This window comes from Plasmodium malariae, assembly GCF_900090045.1.
Source record: "Plasmodium malariae genome assembly, chromosome: 14".
Lineage (NCBI taxonomy): Eukaryota > Apicomplexa > Aconoidasida > Haemosporida > Plasmodiidae > Plasmodium > Plasmodium malariae.
Window position 1 is genome coordinate 2887195 of NC_041788.1, and position 24276 is coordinate 2911470.

A 24276-nucleotide genomic window follows, 5' to 3' on the forward strand; every position below is an offset into this window, starting at 1 on the left:
ATAAAATACGAGCATTAAGACCGCTATACACATGAGGGTACTGCATAATTAAATTTTTCCTGTATCTCGAAATTTTTTTTACAACATATTGGTAGAAAAGATGCATAAAAGTATGAGGAAAATTTTTGACAGTAAAATATGTGATAAGGTCGAAAGCATGAAAATATTACTGGTAGGTGCAGGAGGTATAGGAAGTGAGTTTTTAAAAAATATTATAACGATAGGATGTAAACATATAGATATAATAGATATAGATACTATTGATATAACAAATTTAAATAGACAATTTTTATTTAAAAAAAAAGATGTAAAAAAATACAAAGCAATAGTAGCAAAAGAAAGAGCATTAAAACATTGTAAAGATTTAAATATTAATGCATACACACATGATGTGTGTACAATGAAAAGTAGTGATATTTCAAAATATGATTATGTAATAAATGCCTTGGACAATATTAAGGCAAGAGAGTATGTTAACAAATTATGTATAATGGAAAAAAAAATATTAATAGAAGCAGGGAGTACAGGATATAATGGTCAGGTATATCCAATTTTTTCAAATGAAACGAAATGTTATAATTGTGAAGAAAAACCAAAAAATAAAACATACGCTATATGTACAATAAGACAAACTCCATCTTTACCTGAACATTGTGTAGCTTGGGGTAGATTAATTTTTGAAACCTTTTTTTGTAAAAATGATAATGAGACATTAATTGATATTAAAAATCATATTGAAGAAGAATCAAAAAAAAGAAATATGGAAAAAAAAGAAATTATCATATTCATATTTAACTATTTATTTCATGATACTATAAAGGAATTGATTTCATTAAAGAAAGATTATGTAATTACACCCGTCCCTGTACTCTTTGAATCGAATTATCTGTTTGATTCTGCTTACATTGGGCAGGTTGTTTCTCTTAAGGATGGTTGTGAAGTCCAGCTGGGAGAAAATCCAGATCAAGGGATAAAGGGAGGGAAAAACGAAGAGAAGGAACAAAGAAGCAAAATAAAGGGGAAAAACAAAGAATCGTGTAAAGGTAAAAATGTAACTGTAGGTGATAGAGACTCACTAAATACAAGCGAAGGAATAGAAGATGAAGAAAAAAAGGATCTACAACTGCGCTCCCAAATTATATGGAATAAAACAAAATGTATAGAAATGTATGTAAAAAGTTTTTTGAATTTGTATAACTATTTGAATATAAATAAAAAAGGAGAGGATTATTTAATATTTGATAAGGATGATGATGATTGCATTAATTTTATAGCTGCTCTTTCTAATTTAAGGATGATAAATTTTTCAATCAATCAAAAAAGTAAATTCGACATACAGTCTATAGCTGGAAATATTATTCCTGCAATTTCGTCAACAAATGCTATAGTCGCTTCTCTTCAAGCAGTTCAGTTAATTCATGTAATCGAATATTTCCAAGTTTTAAAAAATAGTGAGAAGGAGGAAAATTCCGAAAGGAGGGAAAATAGGGAAAGAAAAAATTTAAGGGACAGCAAAGCAAAGCATGTGTGGATTAAAAGTGTAGTTAATGGTAATAAAATATTTTCAAGGGGAAATATAGTTAATTCGGAAAATTTAGAAGCACCTAATCCTAATTGTTACATATGTCAACAACCAGTGATAAATATTTATATAAGAAATTTTAATGATATGAGCTTATATGATTTTGTGAAAGATGTATGTACAAACGAGTTATATTTTTTATACCCATTTTTAGACAAACAAGATAGAAATATATTTGATTATGATTTATTTTTAGAAAATGATGAAGATTATATAAAATCTTTATATAACTCCTTAAGTGATTGGGATATTAAAAATGATGAAATTTTAACTTTAACAGATTTTCAAAATAATAAGGATCAGCTGGAAATTCATTTAAAGCATGACCCCTCCTTAGAAACCTCCTATTTTATAAAACAAAAAATAACAAAAAAGAGGAACGTGCAAACGGAGGATGAAGAAGATACTATTAAGAGGTATACACATTAAGCATGTGTGTTTGCGTAAACATGGGGCCGAGTCTCCCGCGCATGTCCACCGCGCAAGTGTTTTCTATTTTATTACTGTTCCTTTTTTCCTTTTTTAATATTTTATTCATGTTTTATTATTATTTTATTCATATTTTGTTATTATTTTGTTATTATTTTGTTATTATTTTGTTATTAGTTTGTTATTATTTTGTTATTATTTTGTTATTATTTTGTTATTATTTTGTTATTATTTTGTTATTATTTTGTTATTATTTTGTTATTAGTTTGTTATTAGTTTGTTATTATTTTGTTATTATCTTGTTATTATCTTGTTATTATTTTGTTATTATTTTGTTATTATTTTGTTATTATTTTGCTATTATTTTGTTATTATTTTGTTATTATTTTACTATTTTAATTTTTTCATTTAGTTTTATTTATTTTCGTTTATTTTATTTTTTCATTTTTTTATTCGCAGTTTGAAGAAGAGGAGATATATAGCCTCAGACGAGGGAGAGGCGAACGAAAGTAAAGTAACTTATGACACACACAAGGCAGAAGAAATAATAATAGATGATGAGAGAAACGATAACTCGGACTTGGTACTAATTGATTAAAAAGTAAAACAGGATATGATAAAGTGCATCGTAGCCAAATACACTGTGCATAAATAACACCTATAAAAAGTTAATACCTCTGTTCTTTTCAAATTTATTTTTCCATCGCGAATTTTTCGTTAATATCATTTTAATTTCTTTTTAAATAAGTTTAATATATTTATTATTTAAAAAAAAGGAACAATTTCCGCAAAAAAGTAGCACAGAGAAAGTTTTTTTAAAATTGCGCGTTAAATAAAGCGTGTTAAATAAAACGTGGAAGCATAAAAATAATACCTTGCGAATTTCAAAATGTGTAAAGCATGGTTTGAAGAACATACCACATAATATGCATATATACCCATATATATATATATATACCTACATATATACCTACATATAAATATATATATATATTTATATATATATATATATATCTATATATATATATATATTTATATTCATATTTATATGTGACAAACTGAATAAATTATGAATTTTTCTTTTTTTTTAATTTCAACAAATTTTACCCAAATGGTAATATGTATACACATATAATTACGCACACGTGTATTTCTATCAATATGCAATGATATTGGCTATTTTTTTTTTTTTTTTTTTTTTTTCACGTTGTAGAACTTTAATTAATGTTTTTAATTAAATAAATAAATATATCCTACCCACACACACACCACCTCTTAGAATGTCATTTACTCCTTTCTATCAAAATGTCCACTTTATAAGCAACAATGTACACATTAGCATAAATAGAAATTAAGTTATAAATAGGATTATCAAAAATTTGTATAATTAAACCTTGAGATGTATTAAAATGTTGGTCAATAATATTCAAATTTTTAAAATACAATTTTTTCGAATTTTTATGAACAATTAAGGTTTTATTTTTTATTTGAAGTAATGGGCAGAACAAATTTCTGAACTGGTAAGGTGAATTCTGCGTTCTTTTAAATTTTAATGCATTACTGTCTACACTGTCTGCACTGTCTTCACTGTCTACATTGTCTACATCACCAGTACTGTCAACACCTTCATCGTCTATTCTTTCGCGCAAAGTACTTTCCTTAATTACTTCATTTAAAAGAAAAACAAGCTGAACATTATTTATGTTAAAGTTAACTAACTGGAAAAATTTGTACAAAAGGTTTAACGGAACGATATTTTCAATTTTTATTTTTCTCATCTTATAATTCAGGTCATATGAATTTATAAACATTTCGTACTCATTTAGACAGTTATGTTTCGTTTCATCTTCTTCCTGTTCTTCCCCTATATTAATGTCTTTGCCAGCATATTGATAATTTTCCATCTGATGGATCTCTTTTTTATGATCATTTAAAAAAATAGCTTTATCTAAAAAGTTATTGTCGTGTTGTAATATATTCAAATATGGAATAATGGTATGTGACAAATTTTTCGAATTAATAATATTATTAACAAAATGATGATTAAAATCTGATAACTCTATATTTTTTAATATATGTTCAAAATAATGCTGCAAATTTTTTTTTTTATAAAAAATATAATTTCTTTGAATACATTTAAAATAAACAAAAATGTCGTTTGTTGTATATGGTAAGAAAATATTATAAAAAAGTAAAAGAAAAAATATGCTGCAATTTTTGTACTGCTTATAATTATTTAAAATATAATTCGTGTTCTTTAACAGTGTCTCTAAACACAAATTTATTAAGTCCTCTTTATAATATTCTCTATATTTTAAGGAAAAAAAATCATCATAATATTCTTTTTTTTCTAATTTCTCATTTAACTTTTTATCTTTTAAGTGGTATTTTTTAACTGAGCTGAACTGATCAACAATATTTTTTATTTTATGGAAATTATCATTATCCCCTTCATTCGGTGAAACCGATCCTTTGCTTAAACTCGACAACTCGTTTTTTACACAACTGCTACGGTAATTTGCAGTACTACCGCTATCATAATTTGCAGTATTACCGCTATCATAATTTGCAGTACTACCGCTACCATAATTTGCAGTACTACCGCTACCATAATTTGCAGTACTACCGCTACCATAATTTGCAGTACTACCGCTACCATAATTTGCAGTACTACACCTACCATAATTTGCAGTATTGGCGCTATCATTTTCATCATCATATATAAAATGAGATCCCCTTTTTTTAAACTTATTCATGCTTTCTTTATTGTATGTGTTTGTCGTTTCACTTTCATTTAACATCCTTTCCTGTTCATACATTTCCAAATTTTTTTTTTTTTTTTTTTTTTTTTTTGTCCTCATTATAATCATATATCATAGATATTATATATTCTGCACTTAATGTATCGTTCTTATTATAAATATTTTCCACATAATATTTTTTGTTTTTCTTTTTCATCTCACACATAATTAATTTTAGTTTCTCAACATATACTACCTTTTCTTCTTCACTCATTTTTTTAAAATTACTCATCATGTAATTATAGATGCTGTAAAATTGTTGTTGTAGCATAAGACCCTCATTTTGTTCAAGCATATTAGTTCCATCCTGTCGTACAGTAGTATCATTTATTTTTTTATCTTCTTCATATTTTTCTTCCTTCCCTTGTTTAAACCCATTTCGAGTAATCATTGTATTATTTCTAATCGTATTAATGGCTAATTGTTCATATAGGTACTTTTCGTCATCTCCCTTTGTGCCATCATTCATGTTACTGTAATCACTTAAAAATAATTTTAACTCAAGATCGTAAAGAGAATGATCAAAGAAATGCAAATCAGTATAGGAGAAAAATAAGGTTATTATACTTGAGACCTTCAAATCGTGTATTTGTTTAATGAGTAAATTTTTTATGATTATGATTAGATGAATTGAAAAATAAGAATAATAAGACAAATTATATAAACTCTCAAGGACATTAATCAAGTAACTGTTATCAACATTTTTAAAATTTAACAAAAGATTATTTAAATTTAATTTATAATTTTTAATGTCAAAGAATAAATACGAATTATACGAGCTTTTAAAATATTCTTCCTCCTTCAGTTTATCCAGCCCTTTAAAAATGGACATCCTAAACCTTATAGTACCACAGTTATCACTACTCTCGTTGTTGTTGCTATAATTTTTCACTGAGTATCCATTCTTAGAGTAATTACTTACCGTTAGCCCGTTTCTTTTATCACTATTGCTGTTAAAAGGACTAGGTATATGAGGGCGCCCTTCAACTGCATTTTTACAGAGATCGATATTGCACACGCTTCTACCTACGCTACTGCTCTCCCCTTCGGGGCCATGGATGGATGTTAGTGTTCTCTGCTCATTCGCTATTGTCAGAAGTAATAATAAAATAAAATTTTCCTCTCTTAAATTTAGTAGACTTAAAATGTGTAGAAATTTGCATGCACATTTAAAAGATATTTCTGCATATTTGTATGTAAATAAAAAATTGTAAATATCAAAAATTATAGAATCAACAGAGTGCATTTTTTTTTTTGTTTTCATATAATATTTAGACAAGGCTAATAGTAAATGTTGTAGTGAAGTAACGTTCACAGTATTTATATATCTATATGTAATATCTTTTATTTCTTCATATAGTTCTGATGGGAAAATATTAATTTTAGATAAACACGAAATAGATATACAGAACGAGTTGATATTCATGTTTTTAAAAAGAATTAATTTTTTTACTATTGCTTTGATTAACTCATTTTCTATTTTAATAATTTCATTTAAATGATGTTGTTTGTTATGTTTTTCTTTATCTTTTTCATTTTCTCCCTTTGCATGGGACAACATATAGCTTCCTTTGTTAGCGCCCTCCCACTTATTTCGTTTATCACACGCAGCGGCAGCACTATCTATATGGTAATTATTATAAGTACGATAGTTATACTGCTTATCCGGTCCATCCCTATTGGTACTTTTGTTCTGCGTGGGTATTTCCTTTTCACTGTCCTTACTTGCATAGTTGCTGCTTCCATCTTGAGTACCAATTTGTGCTTTGTCCAAAGAACTTTCGATAATGTCGTTACTACCGTGAATGCGACTTTCCTCAGGGTACTTGGTACAAGCGAGATTCCCATCACCTCTTGCACGCAAATTATCAGTCGAAAAACTTCCATCCCTATTGATCGACTTTATCAAGTACTTATTTTTTTCATTTGTTGGTTGAGGTATTAATACCCGTTCTCTTTTTCTGTCAATAAGGTTGTTCAGGCCATATAAGAGACAAGACAACCCATACTCGTTAATTTTATCCATTTTTTTTAAAATTTCTTTAATGACTACTTTGTAAAAATCGTTACATACGTTTTTAATTTTTAATTTCCCTAAGGAATAAATAAGTGCAACCAGGGAATGTATGTTAGTATCTTTCACCTCGTTTATAAAATTTTTTTTATCTAGCGAAAAAAAATTATTATGAAATAACTGATATTTTGCTAAAATATTACAGATAATAATATTATTATTTAATGTCATATTTTTTTTTTTATAAATAAATATATTTAATATTTTATTAACTAGTAACAGGTCATAATTATTATTACTGTTTTTCACATGATTAAGAAATATATGTATTATGTCCTTTTCACTATATTCATTCAAAAAAAAATATATTATTTTAACAACATAATTGCCACATTCTGTCAAGTTATTCCTGTTTAACAGCAGAAAAAGACTTAACACGTCTTTTTTCTTAATTGCTATATTATTATATTTTAAATGTGCGTCATTTAGATGGAGGCAAACATGGCTGTTAGTACTGCTGTTAGTACTGCTGTTAGTACTGCTGTTAGTACTGCTGTTAGTACTGCTGTTAGTACTGCTGTTAGTACTGCTGTTAGTACTGCTGTTAGTATTGCTGTTAGTACTGCTGTTAGTATTGCTGTTAGTACTGCCCTTAGTATTGCAGTATTTATTTCCGCTTTGCATACTTTCCCCTGCACTGTTAAGCTCAATATGCATGTCACTTACTCCTTTTAGAAATGCTTTCCTTTTCAATAACAAATTTTTTGAAATCGCTGAGGGGGGGGTACGCATACTCGCTGCTATATTGCTAGTGATTATTTTACTCGCTGCTACCTTGCCCCTCCCATATCTGGATCCATCTTCCTCCTGTTTTATATAGTCATTTTTGAAAATACCCTCACTTGGCTCTCCACTTCCTTTACCTCCAACACGTTCATGTAATTGGATTCTTTCCATTATATTACTGTACCCATTAGTGTATAAGTTTTCTTTCTCTTCTACATTCGTACATTGTATAATTGATCCTTTTTTTTTTACTTTATTAGGGCTTGAAAAAAAGGGCTTAAGAAATACATGCCTTTGCAATTTTTCATTTTTTAACTCCTTTTCATATTTATTAAACAAGCTTTGATAATTTAAAAAATTAAAAAAAATACTCATCTGCACTTCTTTTCTTTCTTTTTCTGAGCTATAGAAGTAGAAATTGTCCAGATAAATCTGCTTACCCTTTTCGATGACACCACTATCATGTGCATAAATTTCATAAAAAAGGTGCATTAGTAAAGTTATACTTTTTTCATTAGCTGTAAATTTTTTATATGTATATACTATCTTTTCCTTTAGTAGTTGATGACTATTTGATTTTCGAAATATGTGTAACGTTTTTCCCTCTTGTCCTAAGGTAATATATTTTTTAAAAAATTCAAAAAAAATAGTAGAATAATTTAAATTAATAAAAAAAGGGATTAAATAAAAATGAAAGTGCATTATTATGTTATTTAAAAATTTTAAAAACTCTTTTAAATATTTTGTATAAATCTTATATTCGCTTGGGATAATAAAAGGGAAATAGTACAACAGAAATAACGGATTATAAAAATAAAAATTACAAAAGTAGATATGTTTTATATATTTATAAATTTTTTCCTCATAATTATTTACACATATGGACAAAAATGCGTTTAATATATATTCCTTTAGTATACACGTATCTGTCATTTTCGATAATAGGGAACTGTCCACTTTATTCTTATTATCCGCAATTCCATTATTTTTAAAAATATTACTACTTAAATAACTACATTTTAAACTATTATTTTGCATCTCCTCTGTACCATTTTTTTCGCCATACCTATTATTTACTAAATAATAATCATTTCTTATTTTTTCGTAATATTTTAGACCTTTATATTCATCGGATTTTTCATAAATCTCTTTATATACACCCAAATGATTTGATCTGTTATTATAAAAAAAGTACTTTATTTCGTGAGGGTAAATTTCATTATTTCTTCTTATATCACTCTCTTCATTTTTAAAATTAAACCTCTTCCACTTCCTGTCATAGTGTCTGCTAAAATTGCTTTTGCTGGAGTTGTTTATGTTAACATTACGTACATAATTTTTCGCATTATCCCTTGTATAACCATCACTTCCACTTTTGTGCATTAAATCGTCTGACCTGTACATCTTCCTATTTGCGAGAGAAACTTTGGCGCATGAATTGTTCACTTTTTCGGTTTTGTCAATCCTTTGCTCTGCATTTTGCCTAACCTGGTCATAACTTTCTTCAGAAGTTTTCCTGATCTGTTCATACCCCTCTTCAGTGGTTTTCCTGACCTGGTCATAACTTTCTTCAGAAGTTTTCCTGATCTGTTTATACCCCTCTTCAGTGGTTTTCCTGACCTGGTCATAACTTCCCGGCTCGTCGTAACTTTTCGCCTCGACTTTGCCTGCCTGGCCAGCATCCCCTTTTACATGTTCATTAATAAAATTGATAATATCAAAAATGTAAATATTCGAAGTAGCACATTTTTTTGGAGCCTCAAAATTTACAAAAAATTTACTGTTCAGTATGTCATCATATGTTAACAACAATTTTATGTCTTTTCCCACTTGTGTCTTTTCCTCTTGTTCTCTCTTTAATTGTTCTATTTTGCTAATAAAAGCCTCTAACGTAAGTAATTTTAAAAATTCAAAATTTTTAAATTCAATGCTTAATTTTAAAACGAGAAATAAATGATAAAGACTTGTTTTTAAAATATACTGATGTGTTGTATTTACTAAAGATTTAATATCTTTCGTAAACATGCACACACTCAAAATTTTTTTAAAACTGTGTTTTCTATTATTTATAGTAATATAAGTAAATTTTTTTTTTTTTAATTTTTCTATATCTTTTTTTAACAGTGTTAAAATGTCAATTTTTAAAAATTTACAAAAATAAATTTTTTTTTTTTTATTAACAATAATATTATTATGTTTGCTACTATGACTGCTATTATGATTACTTTTCCCAAACAAGAAGGTAATTTCGTTATAAGTTAAATTGCTCGTCAGTTTTATCTTCTCTTCAATTTTTTTTTTCTTATCAAGTATATAATACAATTTTTTCTTTTCATTTTTCTTATTATTATAATATTTATAAAAGTAGCTTTTCAGATTGATGTTTACAAAGCTTAATTTTTTTCTTTTTAAAAAAAAATCATCTAGCATAATTAATCATCTTACAAAAAAAAAAAAAAAAAAAAAAATTATTTATAGTATAAAAAAGTATTTATAATATATAACATGTTTGTTGGCCATATATGGGTTTAATCGTTTTATTTTGTTTTATTTTGTTTTATTTTTAATAACAGAAAAAATGAGGAAAACACAACTGTCCTTTTAATTGCTGTTTGTTTCTGTTCTAATTTTTGTATGTGTACAAGTTCCTTTGATACACGAAGTTACAGTGTGTTATATATAAGCGCATACTTACGCATACGTATAAATATAAATATGTTTGGAGCGTATGTATATAGTATAATAATGTAGCGTAGGTATATGGCATAATAATGTAGCATAAGTATATGGCATAATAATATAGCATAATTATACAGTATATGGCATAATAATATAGCATAATTATACAGTATATGTTTGTATATATAAATAACATACATTCGTATATACGTTCATATATGATGTACTACCGTTTACATATTGTTCTCATATGTTTAGCTTATCTAGCTGGCACAGTGTATAATGTATAACGTTTTGACAGCTCCTATAAAATATGTTAACATCCTTTTTGTAAATAATGGTTTTTCCTCTTTTCTAAGAAATACTGTTTTTATAATTTCGATGTGTAATTATATCTCTTCTTTTTTTTTTCTTTTTCTTTTTCATTTTAAAAAAAAAAAAAAAAAAAAAAAAAAAATATCTAGTGTTGGTTACTCCCGAATTTTAATTTATTGCACTAATATTTTATTTTTATTTTTTTTTCATTAAATAAACATCGTTGTCGTTACTTCATATTTATGCAGTAAATATATGTAACTACTACAATTATTATAAGTATTATCTTTTTCTATAACTTCATCTTCCCCTCCCCCTCGAATGAAATACTTTATTATAAACTTAAAAAATATAATTTATTTTATATTTATAAAATTTTTTTTAAATACCCATTTTGTGTTTATTTCTTGTTCATGTATATATGTACATGTATATATGTACATATATATATATATATATATAAGCTTTTATTATTTTTATTTTTTATATAACAAATTGCATATTTTTTTATTTATAATGTTATATCCCGCTTTTTACTTTGCGTCAATTTGTTCAAAAGTCAACATGCATTTGTACCTTTACAAAACGAAAAGAAGTATTTCTTACGCATTTGCATTTTTGTATATTCTTTTTCAAAACAAAAACAAGAAAAATATAGAAAAGAACAGTAAAGCGAAAGAACGCAAAAAAAAAAAAAATAAATAAATAAAATAAATTAAAACCATTCTTCTTACTTAAATATATATATATATAGAACAGAATTAAATAGTGAGCACATACTATATCACAACTTTAACAAACAGATTGATATTTTGTCAATTTTGTCCCTTTTTAAGTTACTATACTTTTCAGCTGTTCGTAATGGTAAGAAGTTGACCTATGGTGATAGCTGGGAGTGAATATATATATGAACAAATCATTATGTATTATATGCATTCCAATTCATACATACATAATATACAAATCCATATATACGTGTAAGTCGTATCCGTATGTCCATATGTTCACATGTTCATACACGTGTACAACAATAGTCCTATTATGAACACGTGTGTTAACTCGTTTAATAAAAGCAGCCAAGTAAATACGATCGGAGCGCACTCATTTAACGAACAGGCAAAATGAAAATTACAAATCGGCTGCAAAATTTTTTTTCGAAATTTGATAAAAAAAAGATTAAGAAAGATTGTATAGTAAATATAAAAAACATTTTAAGTGAAAAAAATGAAAAAAAAAAAGAGGAAGAGTTAAAAGAACTATTTGAGTTTTTGTCCAGTTTGCTATACAAGGATTTGGAAAAGGATGTTGTAAAAATACAAATAAATTTGCTAGAAAAAAAAAAAAAAAATCTTCTTTTTAGAAATTTAAGAAAGATATTTAAAACTTTACTTTTATTTAAAAATGAAAAGGATTATATAGAAATGCTGTGTGATTTTTTATTTTATTTATTTAAGTATATGAGAAAAATAAATGTAAGGAAATGCTACAAGTTAATTAGGGGGATCTCTTCTGCAAGTCAGCTATATGGTAATAACTGTCTAAAGGATGATAATAGGGGTAGGAGGGGATCACTAACGGATGAGCTTCTTAAGAGGGAAGTAACTACGAATGACGATGATAATGAAGTTACATGTACTACAAAGCGTAGCAACAACATAGTTGGGAACAACAACAACGAAGGAAGTAATAGGAAGCATCTTGAGAGGGGAAGAAGTAAGATTCCAACCTGTATGAGTGCACATAACGATTTATTGTTTCATTTTTTACTGAATAGCAATATTTTAATATATTTAGAAATGCTAAAAAAAGGGAGCAGCAAAAATTTACAGTATGAAGAGCATTATTTTTTTATGAATTTAAAGAAGTCGATGATAAATAAAAAATATATTTTAAAACTATGTGACCTAGTTATCTTTATAATTTTAAATTATCCAAATTTCCCCATATTTATTGATACGCTATTTAATTTATTTTTTTTTGTTCGTAATAATCTGATTACGTTTTTTCTGAATAATATATACAAAAGGTTGTCAGACATTTTTATTTTAAAAAATAATGAGATAAATAAAAATTTTACAGTAAAGAAATATTATAATCTTTTATTTTATGTATATTTTTTATATAAAATAAAAATGTTTACATATTTGTATTTATACCCAAAAAAATGTGCATTTTTACTAAATGACCACGTAAATGCAAAAGATATTATGGAGTTTTATACACGTATTTTGAATAATTATAAAAATAGCTTATATTGTTGTTTTTATGAAATAAATAAAAAGAAGAATGCCAAATCTTGGCAAAATTTCTGTTTAGTTATAATTTATTTAGTTAACTTTATTTATACGAGTCATAAAAGCATTTTGAATGTTTTTCCAAGAATTACCAGTAACTGCATTTTATTTAAAAAATACAAAGATGTCTTTCTTCACTATCACAAAATTTTTGATACGTTATTTAAATTTAATCAAGATAGTAATTTAACTAATTTGAAGATAATGAGTATCATATGTAGCAGTTTGTGTACGGACAAAAAATATTGTACAGACGCATTAATGAATAAAAAAAAAAAAAAAAAAAAAAAAAAAAAAATTGATACCAAGATAAGCCAAACGGGTCAAAGTGACAACGGTGAGGACAACATAGGAAAGGACGAGCAGCGTGGGCTAATAAACCCAATAATAGAGGAAGCGAAAAAAAAAAAAGAAAAAACAAAAGAGGAAATAACTAAGTTCGAAATGTACAAATTGTTGTACAGGATTATTCCAGATGGTAATAATAGCATTAGCATTATTAGCGGCAATGGTGGCAGTAGTAACGTTGGTAATAGCAGTTGTGCTTACTCGTGTGCATTAAGTTTCCACTTTTTATATGCCTTGACGAGCAGATGTGTAAGGCTGTACAACTTTCCAACAATTCTGAGAGATGCCATTTTTTATAAAAAATTGCTCATTCAAAAGATATACAAAGAAAAGAATGAAGAGGAGCAATTACGAAATAGTAACAGTACTAGTAGTGGTAAAGTTTCGTTATTGGAGTACTCCAAAAATTTATACAACAACTCCTTTTTAAATCTTATTAAAAATAAATTTTGCCTTTATATGAACATTGATCAGAATATTCTGAACATCTTTTTAATAAATGAATTTGATAAATTTCTGACAAGCAAGAATTTAAACTACAGGAATTTTTATCTGTTAATGTTTTATAAAACAGACAAGTATTATCAAATAAATATTCTTCTGTTTTTTCAAAAAATTATACTTAGAAATGTGTTAAAGTATGCTCTGCTTGTAGGATGTAAGGGGGGAGGTCATAACAGTCAGACGTGTGGTATGGCGGACAACGTTATAGGGTCCGTTCATGAGGGAACTATAAAAACAAGTACTGCCCTAGGAGAAGCGGTTGATGGGAAAGAGTCTACTATGAAAATCAGTAACTGTGTAGCGGACGACTGTTTAACGGATGATGGAGAAGACTTTGTTCAGGTGAGTATTGAGGAGCATCCTCGACAAGCAAGGCATGTTGCCTACTTCTTTAAGAAGGAGAATGCAAAACTTAAAATGCTTCACATGAACGAGTTTAACATTTGTAGCAAAGACATAAATAGGATTGTTTCGAAAGCATCTGAAAATACATTCATTGTTTTAAAAAATTTAGACTTCATCGATTTAACTTGTTCGGATAAAAACTTTCTGTTTGATAAGAATGCAATTAATATACTTTTATATCAGATGACAAAAGAGAGTTTTAATCTGTTTAAATTTTTACATTCTTTTAGCTTAAAAAAAAAAGAAGATACAAATATTTATGTAAAAAATCTTAGTTTTTTAGAAGCTATATTGAAATGCATTTACAATTTTGTAAATTCGTTTTATTCAATTAGTAAGCTTACCAGATCAGGCAAAAAATGTGTCTTATGTTGTAATGACAAAAAACAGTTCGTTTTATTCACTAATAATTATTATGAACAGATAAAAAATAAAAAGATGAAAACAAGAGTGACAGAGAAAAATGTGTACTTACGTTTTGAAAAAAATTTTAATAGAAAATGTGCGAAGGGAAAAAATTTTAAAATCATGAAAAATCTGATTAAGCTGTATGTTACTACAATAATTGAGAAGAATAAAAAGGAAAAATATTTTTGTACAACAGAAGAAATTGAAATAGCTAAAATAATTTTGTTTGTTTTTAATTTTATGATATTTTATATGACCAATAATTTAAATAATGAAAACAACCTGAACAAGCAATGTGAAAAAAAAAGAATAAACGGAAAACAATTAAAAAAAAGGTATTGTGATATTTTCACCCATATACATGTGTTTCCCAATTTGATAAAAAGGTATAAGGATAAAAAACAAACTGCTAGAGATGATTTAAAAAAGGAGTTGATAAGATTTTCGAAAAATTATTCTTTTATAGGCAAACAGTTGAATAGCAATGTAGATAAAAATTATTTCATATTTTTTACCAATTATAATTTTTTGCAAATAAACAAAGAAAACAAAGATTTTCAAACGTGTAGGCAAATTTACAATCTCTTTAAAAGTGTAACACTTGAGATGGTATTCAGTAATGGTACACTGCCAACTAAAGGGGATGAAATAGTGGAAGAACATGGTAAAGAGCAAAAGGGGCAATCCTCATCCGCATCTATGTGTGTATCTGAAACTGGAACTGTAACTGCAACTGCAACTGCAACTGCAAACGGGGGCGATCAGCAGCAGGAGAGCGAAGATGATATTGTCATTTCGGGTGGATCCTTGCTAGACATATTAGCAGAGAATGCAAAAAAGGAAAGGAAGAGTCATATCATGAAAAGAAAGAAAATTCGTACTGATCTATTTTACAATGTTATCAATTTATTAAAATATTTAAAAATAAATATAAAAGAGCAGAGCGCAGAAGGAGTAATAAGGACTCTTCATTACCTACTCCAATCCCTTGTTATGATTTCAAGAAAGGTTAAAATGATTGCAAAGCGGGAACAAGTTCTGGTCGAGCAGTTGGGGGATGTAGCAGTAGTACAAGAAAAATGGCGTGGAAAAAAGGTGCAACAGGATAATAGTGAAATGGGTGGAAGAAATGGAAGGGATGGAAGAGAAGAGCAAGACAAAACCGTAGACAGGAGCACAAATGACGGTATGTACACAGATACGCATGTAGATATGCTTGAAGTTATGGGGGAATCATCGGATGATGTAACACGTGCGGATGTGTGTGAAATAACGAATGGGGAATTATATGATGGTACGAATAAAACAGATAAAAAAAGAGCGAATGAAGGTGATAGCTGCATTGGTAGTAGTAGTGGTAGTGATAATGGCAGTGTTGGTGGAAGTGATAATGGCAGTGTTGGTGGAAGTGATAATGGCAGTGTTGGTGGAAGTGATAATGGCAGTGTTGGTGGAAGTGATAATGGCAGTGTTGGTGGTAGTGATAATGGCAGTGTTGGTGGTAGTGAGAGTGTTAGTTACGACCAGTCGATCAATGCTGCCGCTCAATACATGCGAGATATGGCATATATGGAAAAAAAAATAAGACATTTCTTACTATGCTTTAAGGTTAATAAAAATGTAAAGGTAAAAGAGCCAAATAAAATAAAAGGGTTAATAGAGAATTTTACGTTAAAAATTATGAGGATTCTTACAAAGGAAAAAAAAAATAAGGATCTAATAAAGATAACCATAAGATGTTTGGAAAATTATAGCACGTTAGAGAGTTATATCTTGTTGGGGAATCATAACATGCTGAGGTGCCGTAACTCGTTGGCGAACAAAATAAGAAGTAATAAACATATCGTGGTTACTTATTTATTCCACTTTTTAGAAATGTTAGATGTTTTACCACAAGTAAATCGGTATTATTCAAAATTTTTTAATTTATTTTTTAAGAGTTCTTTTGTAAGATACATAAATATAAATGAAATGTTCAACAGTTGTTATAAAAAATATTTTTGTCGAGTCATTCATAAATTTGCATCTGACCTGAACATACATGATTATATTAAAAACAAAATAAAAATACAGACTATAAATTCTCAACAAAAACAAGAGTTGTGTGAAAGAATTCTTCTTATGATAAAGAAATATAATAAAAAGGTGTACGTCATTGATGAAGATCTTTATCGAAAATGCATTAACAGTGTTATGAATAATCATAGAAGTAATAATAAGACCCTTTTAAACTCCTTTACATTAAATGTACTGTCCCATATTGTACAGAATATTTGCATTCATTTTAATAAAATATTGAAAAATAAGAATGCATATGAATTTAAGAAAAAAATTAGTTTTAGTCTATTGGTTTTATTAAAAAAAATTAGCACAATCATACATATACAAGATGATAAAAATTTACAGCATTTCAAGGATCAGTTAGTCAATTATCATTTTGTTGAAATTACCAATTTTCAGAAATGCTTAGATAAAGAACTGTGCAATCAAAGCATACGGATTAACATAAACGATTATGTTAAAAAATTAGCACATGTTTTACAAGGCTTAAAATTTACTCAACGTACATGTGATAATAACATACTAAATGAGGGGAGAGCAGTAAACATACCTACTATAACTACACAAGGGAAAGAACATAAGAAGAGATCTGCACCACCACATGCCAGGGATAGAAAGAAAATTAAATGATAGAGACCCCCATCAAATGTTCTCAGAAATGTAGACATGGATTAACAGAGGAAATCAAAAGATGGGGGAGAAAAGCGTGGAAGCAAAACGCAGAAGCAGCGCACAAAAATGCAAGCGCAAACGCAAACATGCATACGTACGAGCATATATGTGCATATGTCGTATGTTCATTATTCTTAGCATTCGTTAATTCTTCAATTTTTTAACTCAATTTCGTAATGCAGTTTTGTAATGCAATTTTGTAATGCAATTTTGTAATGAAATTTTGTAATCGCTCAAAAGCTTCCTTTGGCGGGTTTTATTAAAATAATGTTGTCCTTTATTTGTGAAAGCATCTTTGAAGTTTGCTTTTTTTTTTTAAAAAAAAAAAAAAAAAATTAAGGTAACATTTTTTGAAGAAATGTTATTACATCCTTGTCAAACGTCATTTGAACTTCTTTTTCAAATTTTTCAATATGCTTAGTCGTCCTTAATAAATAAAAATAAGAAAAAATAGGGGAAAAGTTCGTATAAGTAATGAATGTGTATAGGTGTATACATATAAGCATTTACTTATACATGTGCATTCTTTTTAATAGTAAAAATATATAAATAGTTATCATATGGAGCACAGTACATGTGTTTATATACACCTACGCATTTGCATGCGTTTACCCGTTTATGTCCGATATGAGCAACTGTATCTTTTCCAAAGGAGTTACTCGCATTATGTGCTCATTCATCTTTTGATCCTTTTCAGAGTTCCTTTTATGCTTTTCACAAACAGAGTTAATGAAACTTATCATTTCCTCAATTTCATCATCGTGAAAATTCATTTTACATTTGACATTTTTTATGTTCGCTTTGTCTTCAACCACTTGAATAAACTGCTTAAATAAATTTCTTAAACTCTGATGATACATCGAAAGAAGAAAAACAAAAGAGGACAATGAAATGCGGCAAAAAATTGGATGGAATCTAGTTGTATTTTATGGAGAAGCGAAAAATATACCGGGATGAAGGTCTAAATGCATACACGCATGTACATAAATATATACGTACATATATATATATATATATATTATATATATATATTTATATTTATATATATATTTATATTTATATATGCTTATGTACGCATGCACGCGTGCACTTATGCACGTTCACACATAGATACTATTTTGCAATGCGCTGGGAAACGTATAACGGCACTTCTACCAAACGGCATATGAAGGTTTCTCCAAAATATCTAACAAGTACAAATGCCTACATATTATTTACATGGACATAATTCTGGTAATTGCTAATAACATTTTCATTATTCTGTGTATGCTTGGATATAGTTTCATTATGATACGTAATAAAGAAGTGCAACTTCTTTAATGAATCATTGTATATTAAATATTTTATAAGATATTGGAATGTGTTGATATTTAAAAAAGGTAATTTTAATGATTGAACTTTTTTGTTTAATGTAGAAAAAATAATATTTTTTATTTGTTGATCATTTAACTGAGTACTTTGTATATTCAAATATTCAAAATTATTATGTTCAAGATTTAATAAAATTTTTTGAAATATCATATTTGTAATTTTATTTCCTTTTATATTTAACCCTCTAATATTTTTATTTTCATATACACTACATATAACATGAAATAAATTAATTTCATTTAAATTGTTATATGATATGTCTAAGTATCCACTAAACGATGTATTTTTTTTTAAAACGTTACAAAAGTTTTCTATAACATCGTAATCGACATCTTCTTGTCTACACAAAATACTGCTTTTCAGCTTTATTTTATGCCCCGTAAATTTATTGCTATTTAGTTTTTCCGTTATTAGGATGTACGACGTGATTAGTGAATTGTCCATCTCGCTGGAATGGGTTATTGTGAGGATATATGTATGATTAACTGATTGAGTGTATATATTCATGTACACTTGTATATTCTGTACATACCTTCGCGGACGTGTATATATTTATTTATACGTACGTACATAAATATGTGCCTTTATTCTTTGTAAAAATATGCATTCTTAAAAATAATGTACTTTTTTTTTTTTTTTTTTTTACTTTAATGAGAAGAGAAAAAAAAAGAGAAAAAAAAAGAGAAAAAAAAAGGAGAAAAAAAAAAAGAAAAATCATAGAGCAAACATTTTTTTCTTTTTTCATTATATTTTAACTGATAAGGGTCACTTACGAAAAAAAAATAAAAAATATAAAACAGACATATTATCATTATCGTACATTTATGCACATATTTTTTATTACCAATTTTTGCGTGCATATGTATAAAATACATACATATATATGTGTAATCTAATTCAGAATGCAAGTTTTTTTTTTTTCTTTCTTTTTTTATGTGCATGTAATCTCTATTTTTATGTTTGTGTAAGTTCTTGCGGAACACATTTCTTTTTTCTTTTTGCTTCTTACTTAGCTTTTACTTTTTTTTCTTTTATTCTTCATATTTATAAACATTCAGCGAGTTTTCATTTTACCTACTATCGTAGATTTACCATTTTTATATGATAAACTTTGAATTTAATTTAGCTATTCATACATTATCGTTTCGAATGTATAATATAGTCATCCGTAATATTTTCGCTCCTTTTCTTCCATTTTTCCATTCTTCCATTCATCTATTCCAATATCTTTTCCCTCCACGTCAGTTTACTTCATTTCAATTATCCCTTTATTTTATTATTTTATTTTATTATTTTATTTTATTTTTTTTTTTTTTTTTTGTCAAATAAGTAACATAATTATGATTACAATTTTGCTGCTCCTCTGCTCATTTAATAATCCATGAGCGAATAATATAATATCACTGTAGTAAAATTATATAAGAATTGAGAATTATAAAATAAAATTCCGCATTTTACTAGGATAATATTCTTGAGGAGCCTTCAATAATATACATTATATTTTTTCTTTTAAGAAAAAAAAGAAAAAAAAAAAAAATACAAACAACATAACATTATAGTATATTATTCCTATTTTTACGTTAAGTATGATAACGGAGAACGGTATCATATTTTTAGGTATTTGACATAAAAAAAAAATAAAGAAAATATTACATACATGAAATAATTACCATTTTGAAATAAATTTAATTCAAAAATTGTATTTCTCCTTAATGTACTTACTACACGTTAAACTTTATTTACTGTTACCTGTTTCAATGAAGTTCAAGATATGTCCTTTAACACATATGCATATACAGCTGTCTACTGCATATATACAATATTGTGTACATTTAAAAAAAAAAAAAAAAAGATAATTGGAGTATAAAATATGAATAAAAAAAAGGGGGAAAATAAAAGTGAAATAAAAGCACACACAAAAAAGAAAAATGCGCATGTTAATTTTATTTTTCATGTTTTTTTTTTTTTTTTTTTTTTTTTTTTTGTTACCATTCACCATTTTAACAGGTACAGGTTCATCATCTTCCAGTCCAAAGTTATCTCACATTTTCAAAAATTCAAAAATTTTATCGAAACAAAATATTAGGAATTCATATAATTCAGAATTGAAAAAAGAAGATTTTGACTACGTAGAGAAATTTGTTGATGAGTTGGCTTCGAAAGATTTAGAATGTATTGATGAGCTAAATGATTTGTATTTAAGAAAAAAATATAATGACTGTTCAGATTTAAAATGTTACACGTGTTACGATGCATTAAATGATAATTCAAAAAATAAGAGAAATAATATTTCCGTTCTCCTAAAATCAAATGACTCTTATGTTCTAATAGACGTCGGAAAAACGTTTAGAGACAGCCTTTTGCGTAACAAGGATAAAATTAATTTTTATGTAAAATGAAAAAAATGCATTAAGAATTTATATTAGTGCGACATAAAAACTTTTTGCAGAACTTTTCTTCATTTTTTGTTTGCACTGTCGCACTTGTTAAGGTTTTTTATCCACTGTTCGTAAAATTTTGCTTTATTTGTATGTACAGTTCATACATTTTAGTTTATTTGTATGTACTGTTCGTAAGTTTTGCTTTATTTGTATGTACTGTTCGTAAGTTTTGCTTTATTTGTATGTACTGTTCGTAAGTTTTGCTTTATTTTTGTGTACTGTTCATACATTTTAGTTTATTTGTATGTACTGTTCATACATTTTAGTTTATTTGTATGTACTTTTCAACATTTTAGTTTATTTGTATGTACTGTTCATACATTTTAGTTTATTTTTATATACTGTTCATACATTTTAGTTTATTTGTATGTACTGTTCGTAAGTTTTGCTTTATTTTTTCCTCATTGTTTATAAATATCAGTTTATATTCATGAACTGTTCATTTTTTTTTTTTTTTTTCTTGCGTTTTCCTCGTAGGAAATTAAATTAGACTTAGTCCTGATAAGCCACAGTCACACAGACGCATTGAACGGGATAGATGACTTGAGAGATTTGCAAGAATTTAACAAAATAAAACATGATGATATCTGTTATTACACGCCGAAAAATCCAATTGACATATATGTGAATGAAGTAACCTATGATCGATTACGAAAAGGTTATGACTATTTAGTTAAGAAAAGAACAGAAAATATCTTTTATTCAAAAATTGCTGCACTTAATCTATATGTTTTAAACGATGAAAAATATAATGTATTAATACATGAGAAAAAGAATTTGAAGGAATTAACTGATGAACTAGTTAATAATTCAAAATATAATCATAATAATAAAACAGAAAAAAAAAATAAAATAAATGATATTGATGATAAAAAGGAAGGAGTAAATACAGATGATGATAAAGCCTGTATAAATATACACACCTGTGACAAAAGAGATGAATATGGTTTTGTCTATACAAAATTTGATAAAGATAAAAGTATAAGATTTATTCCATTTCAACATGGAACAAATTACATTTGTGTTGGTTATGTAATAGGAGAAAATAAAAAGTTAATATATATTTCAGATTGTTCATATTTACCACCATATGTATTAGATTATATTAAAAAAGTAGGATCACCTGAAATTTTAGTTATAGACGCACTTTATTATAATTCGAAACATTATTCTCACTTCTCCTTGTATGAAAGTATACAAATTGCTTTGATAATTAAACCAAAGAAAGTTTTTTTTATAGGGATGTCTTGTGATATTGAACATAATATTACTAATTTATTTCTTAAAAAATTGGCAAAAAAATTTCCAGATATTTCTTTCGCCTTGGCACATGACGGTCTGTTCGTCCCCTTCGATTTTTAGAAATTATGAACAGGGTAAGGAGAGTGTCTATGTATGTTTGCATATATATATATATGTATTTACGTTACATGACGCAGTAGTATATTCCTATTTATGCCCATCATCCGTGATATTTTAATTCAAAACATCTAGATCACCATGCATATTTGAGAATTCTTCGGCAGTTATGTGTTTTACATATGGTACATTGTAAAATATATGTCGTAAAGTTTATGTACGTGCAAGCTTATCGTTATTTTTACGTGGGTATATCAAAAAGGAATAGAAGCATACACATATAAATATATTATATACATAGTATAAATACACTGTATATATATATATATGTGTTCGTGTGTCCATTTTTGAGGAGAAAACATATGTCTTCAAAATATTGTGCAAAAGATGTGTGCTCATTTAAAGTTGCACTTTTTTTTTTTTTTTCCTGACCCATTTTTTTAAACTTTTTTTTTTTTTTTTTTTTAATAGCTACATTTTGCATAAACTAAAGGTTCGCAACAGTTGTATAGAGAGAATTATTGTTCATTTAGGATAATTTTAATATATGGTTGTTTCCATTCTTTCGTTAAAATTATTTTTTATAGTCTTACAATTTTTTTAAAAGCCAAAAAAAAAAAAAGAAAATGAAAAACACAAAACAAACACAAACTAAAAAATTAAAATTAACCATGATCATATACGCGCACAGTTGTAAAATTTCTGAACGGTTAATAATTTTTATTCTGAAAAATGTGTACAGACAGATTTTAAATTTGAGAACAAAAAAGTTGAAATGTTTCTACGTGATTAAAAGAATATTGCATAATATAAAAATATTTGGAATACGAACGTACATGATTTATGTTTATATGTATATATGTGGTCTTGTGTACATTATGAACACGTGTATGTTTATTTTTTAAAGACATTTTCATCTATTCCTTAACGTGTATAGTTTTTATATTCACATATAAATGGTTTACCTGGTGAAGCAGCACAATTAAAATATAAGCTACTTATTCTACTTTGTTACTGTTGCTGTTGCTGTTACTGTTACTGTTTCTGTTGCTGTTACTGTTACTGTTGCTGTTGCTGTTGCTATCACTGTTATTATTATTTTTATTATATATTTGTATAAGGGTCAAAAACGTTTGCATATGTCCATCGATCAAAGAAGGAAAAAAGATGAATGCTTGGTGCAAAAATGCTGCAAGACCATTGGCAAAAAATTAAACGCCGAAAAGACTATATACATACATACATGCATACATATATATAAAGCGATTAGAGCTGACCTACAAAAGAGCTATATCATAATCTAACCCTGATTACTCGCGCGTGAACCTTCGCTTATAGAACCATAACCAAAGAGGCATTTTTTTAATTTTCGCTTTTTTTTTTTCTTTTTAATTTACTTCTGGTATATATTGAATCATGAATTGCGTAAATAAGTTTTTGCTTTTGTTTTAATTTTATTTTCATAAATGATAAATTGGAAATAGTGTTAAAAATGTACTTGCACATTTACATACGGGTTGCATTAATATATATATATATATATATATACATATATATGCGTATATATTTTATGCATTAAATTCTTATTATGTGCATACTACATACATGGGTATGTGCTTCCAGTTGGTATTATATTATTCAAAATAAAAAATATAAACAAAAAAACAAAAAATAAGAAATAAAAAAAAAAAGAAAGAAATAAAAAATGAAATAAAAAAAAAAGAAATAAATAAAAAATGAAATAAAAAAAAAAGAAATAAATAAAAAATGAAATAAAAAAAAAAAAATGAAATAAAGGAAAAATTAA

The 24276-nt window shown here is 26.9% G+C and overlaps 5 protein-coding genes across 5 annotated transcripts; 3 read left to right on the top strand and 2 right to left on the bottom strand.

The window, feature by feature from the left end:
• Window positions 1-100: 100 nt before the first annotated feature.
• UBA2 (SUMO-activating enzyme subunit 2, putative) lies at window positions 101-2609 on the top strand (the record flags this gene model as incomplete). Its single annotated transcript, XM_029008302.1, has 2 exons — window positions 101-1998; window positions 2471-2609. 2 exons carry the CDS (start codon window positions 101-103, stop codon window positions 2607-2609), a joined length of 2037 nt encoding a protein of 678 aa, XP_028864605.1.
• Window positions 2610-3294: 685 nt separating this feature from the next.
• Window positions 3295-10042, bottom strand: PmUG01_14071300 (conserved Plasmodium protein, unknown function; the record flags this gene model as incomplete). Its single annotated transcript, XM_029008303.1, is given in 2 exon segments — window positions 3295-4842; window positions 4856-10042. 2 exon segments carry the CDS (start codon window positions 10040-10042, stop codon window positions 3295-3297), a joined length of 6735 nt encoding a protein of 2244 aa, XP_028864606.1.
• A 1685-nt stretch (window positions 10043-11727) lies between these two features.
• PmUG01_14071400 (conserved Plasmodium protein, unknown function) lies at window positions 11728-17256 on the top strand (the record flags this gene model as incomplete). Its single annotated transcript, XM_029008304.1, has 1 exon — window positions 11728-17256. One exon carries the CDS (start codon window positions 11728-11730, stop codon window positions 17254-17256), a length of 5529 nt encoding a protein of 1842 aa, XP_028864607.1.
• A 377-nt stretch (window positions 17257-17633) lies between these two features.
• PmUG01_14071500 (conserved Plasmodium protein, unknown function) lies at window positions 17634-19113 on the bottom strand (the record flags this gene model as incomplete). Its single annotated transcript, XM_029008305.1, has 3 exons — window positions 17634-17724; window positions 17911-18146; window positions 18517-19113. 3 exons carry the CDS (start codon window positions 19111-19113, stop codon window positions 17634-17636), a joined length of 924 nt encoding a protein of 307 aa, XP_028864608.1.
• A 1142-nt stretch (window positions 19114-20255) lies between these two features.
• On the top strand, window positions 20256-22472 carry PmUG01_14071600 (conserved Plasmodium protein, unknown function; the record flags this gene model as incomplete). Its single annotated transcript, XM_029008306.1, has 3 exons — window positions 20256-20286; window positions 20677-21059; window positions 21588-22472. 3 exons carry the CDS (start codon window positions 20256-20258, stop codon window positions 22470-22472), a joined length of 1299 nt encoding a protein of 432 aa, XP_028864609.1.
• Window positions 22473-24276: the final 1804 nt, after the last annotated feature.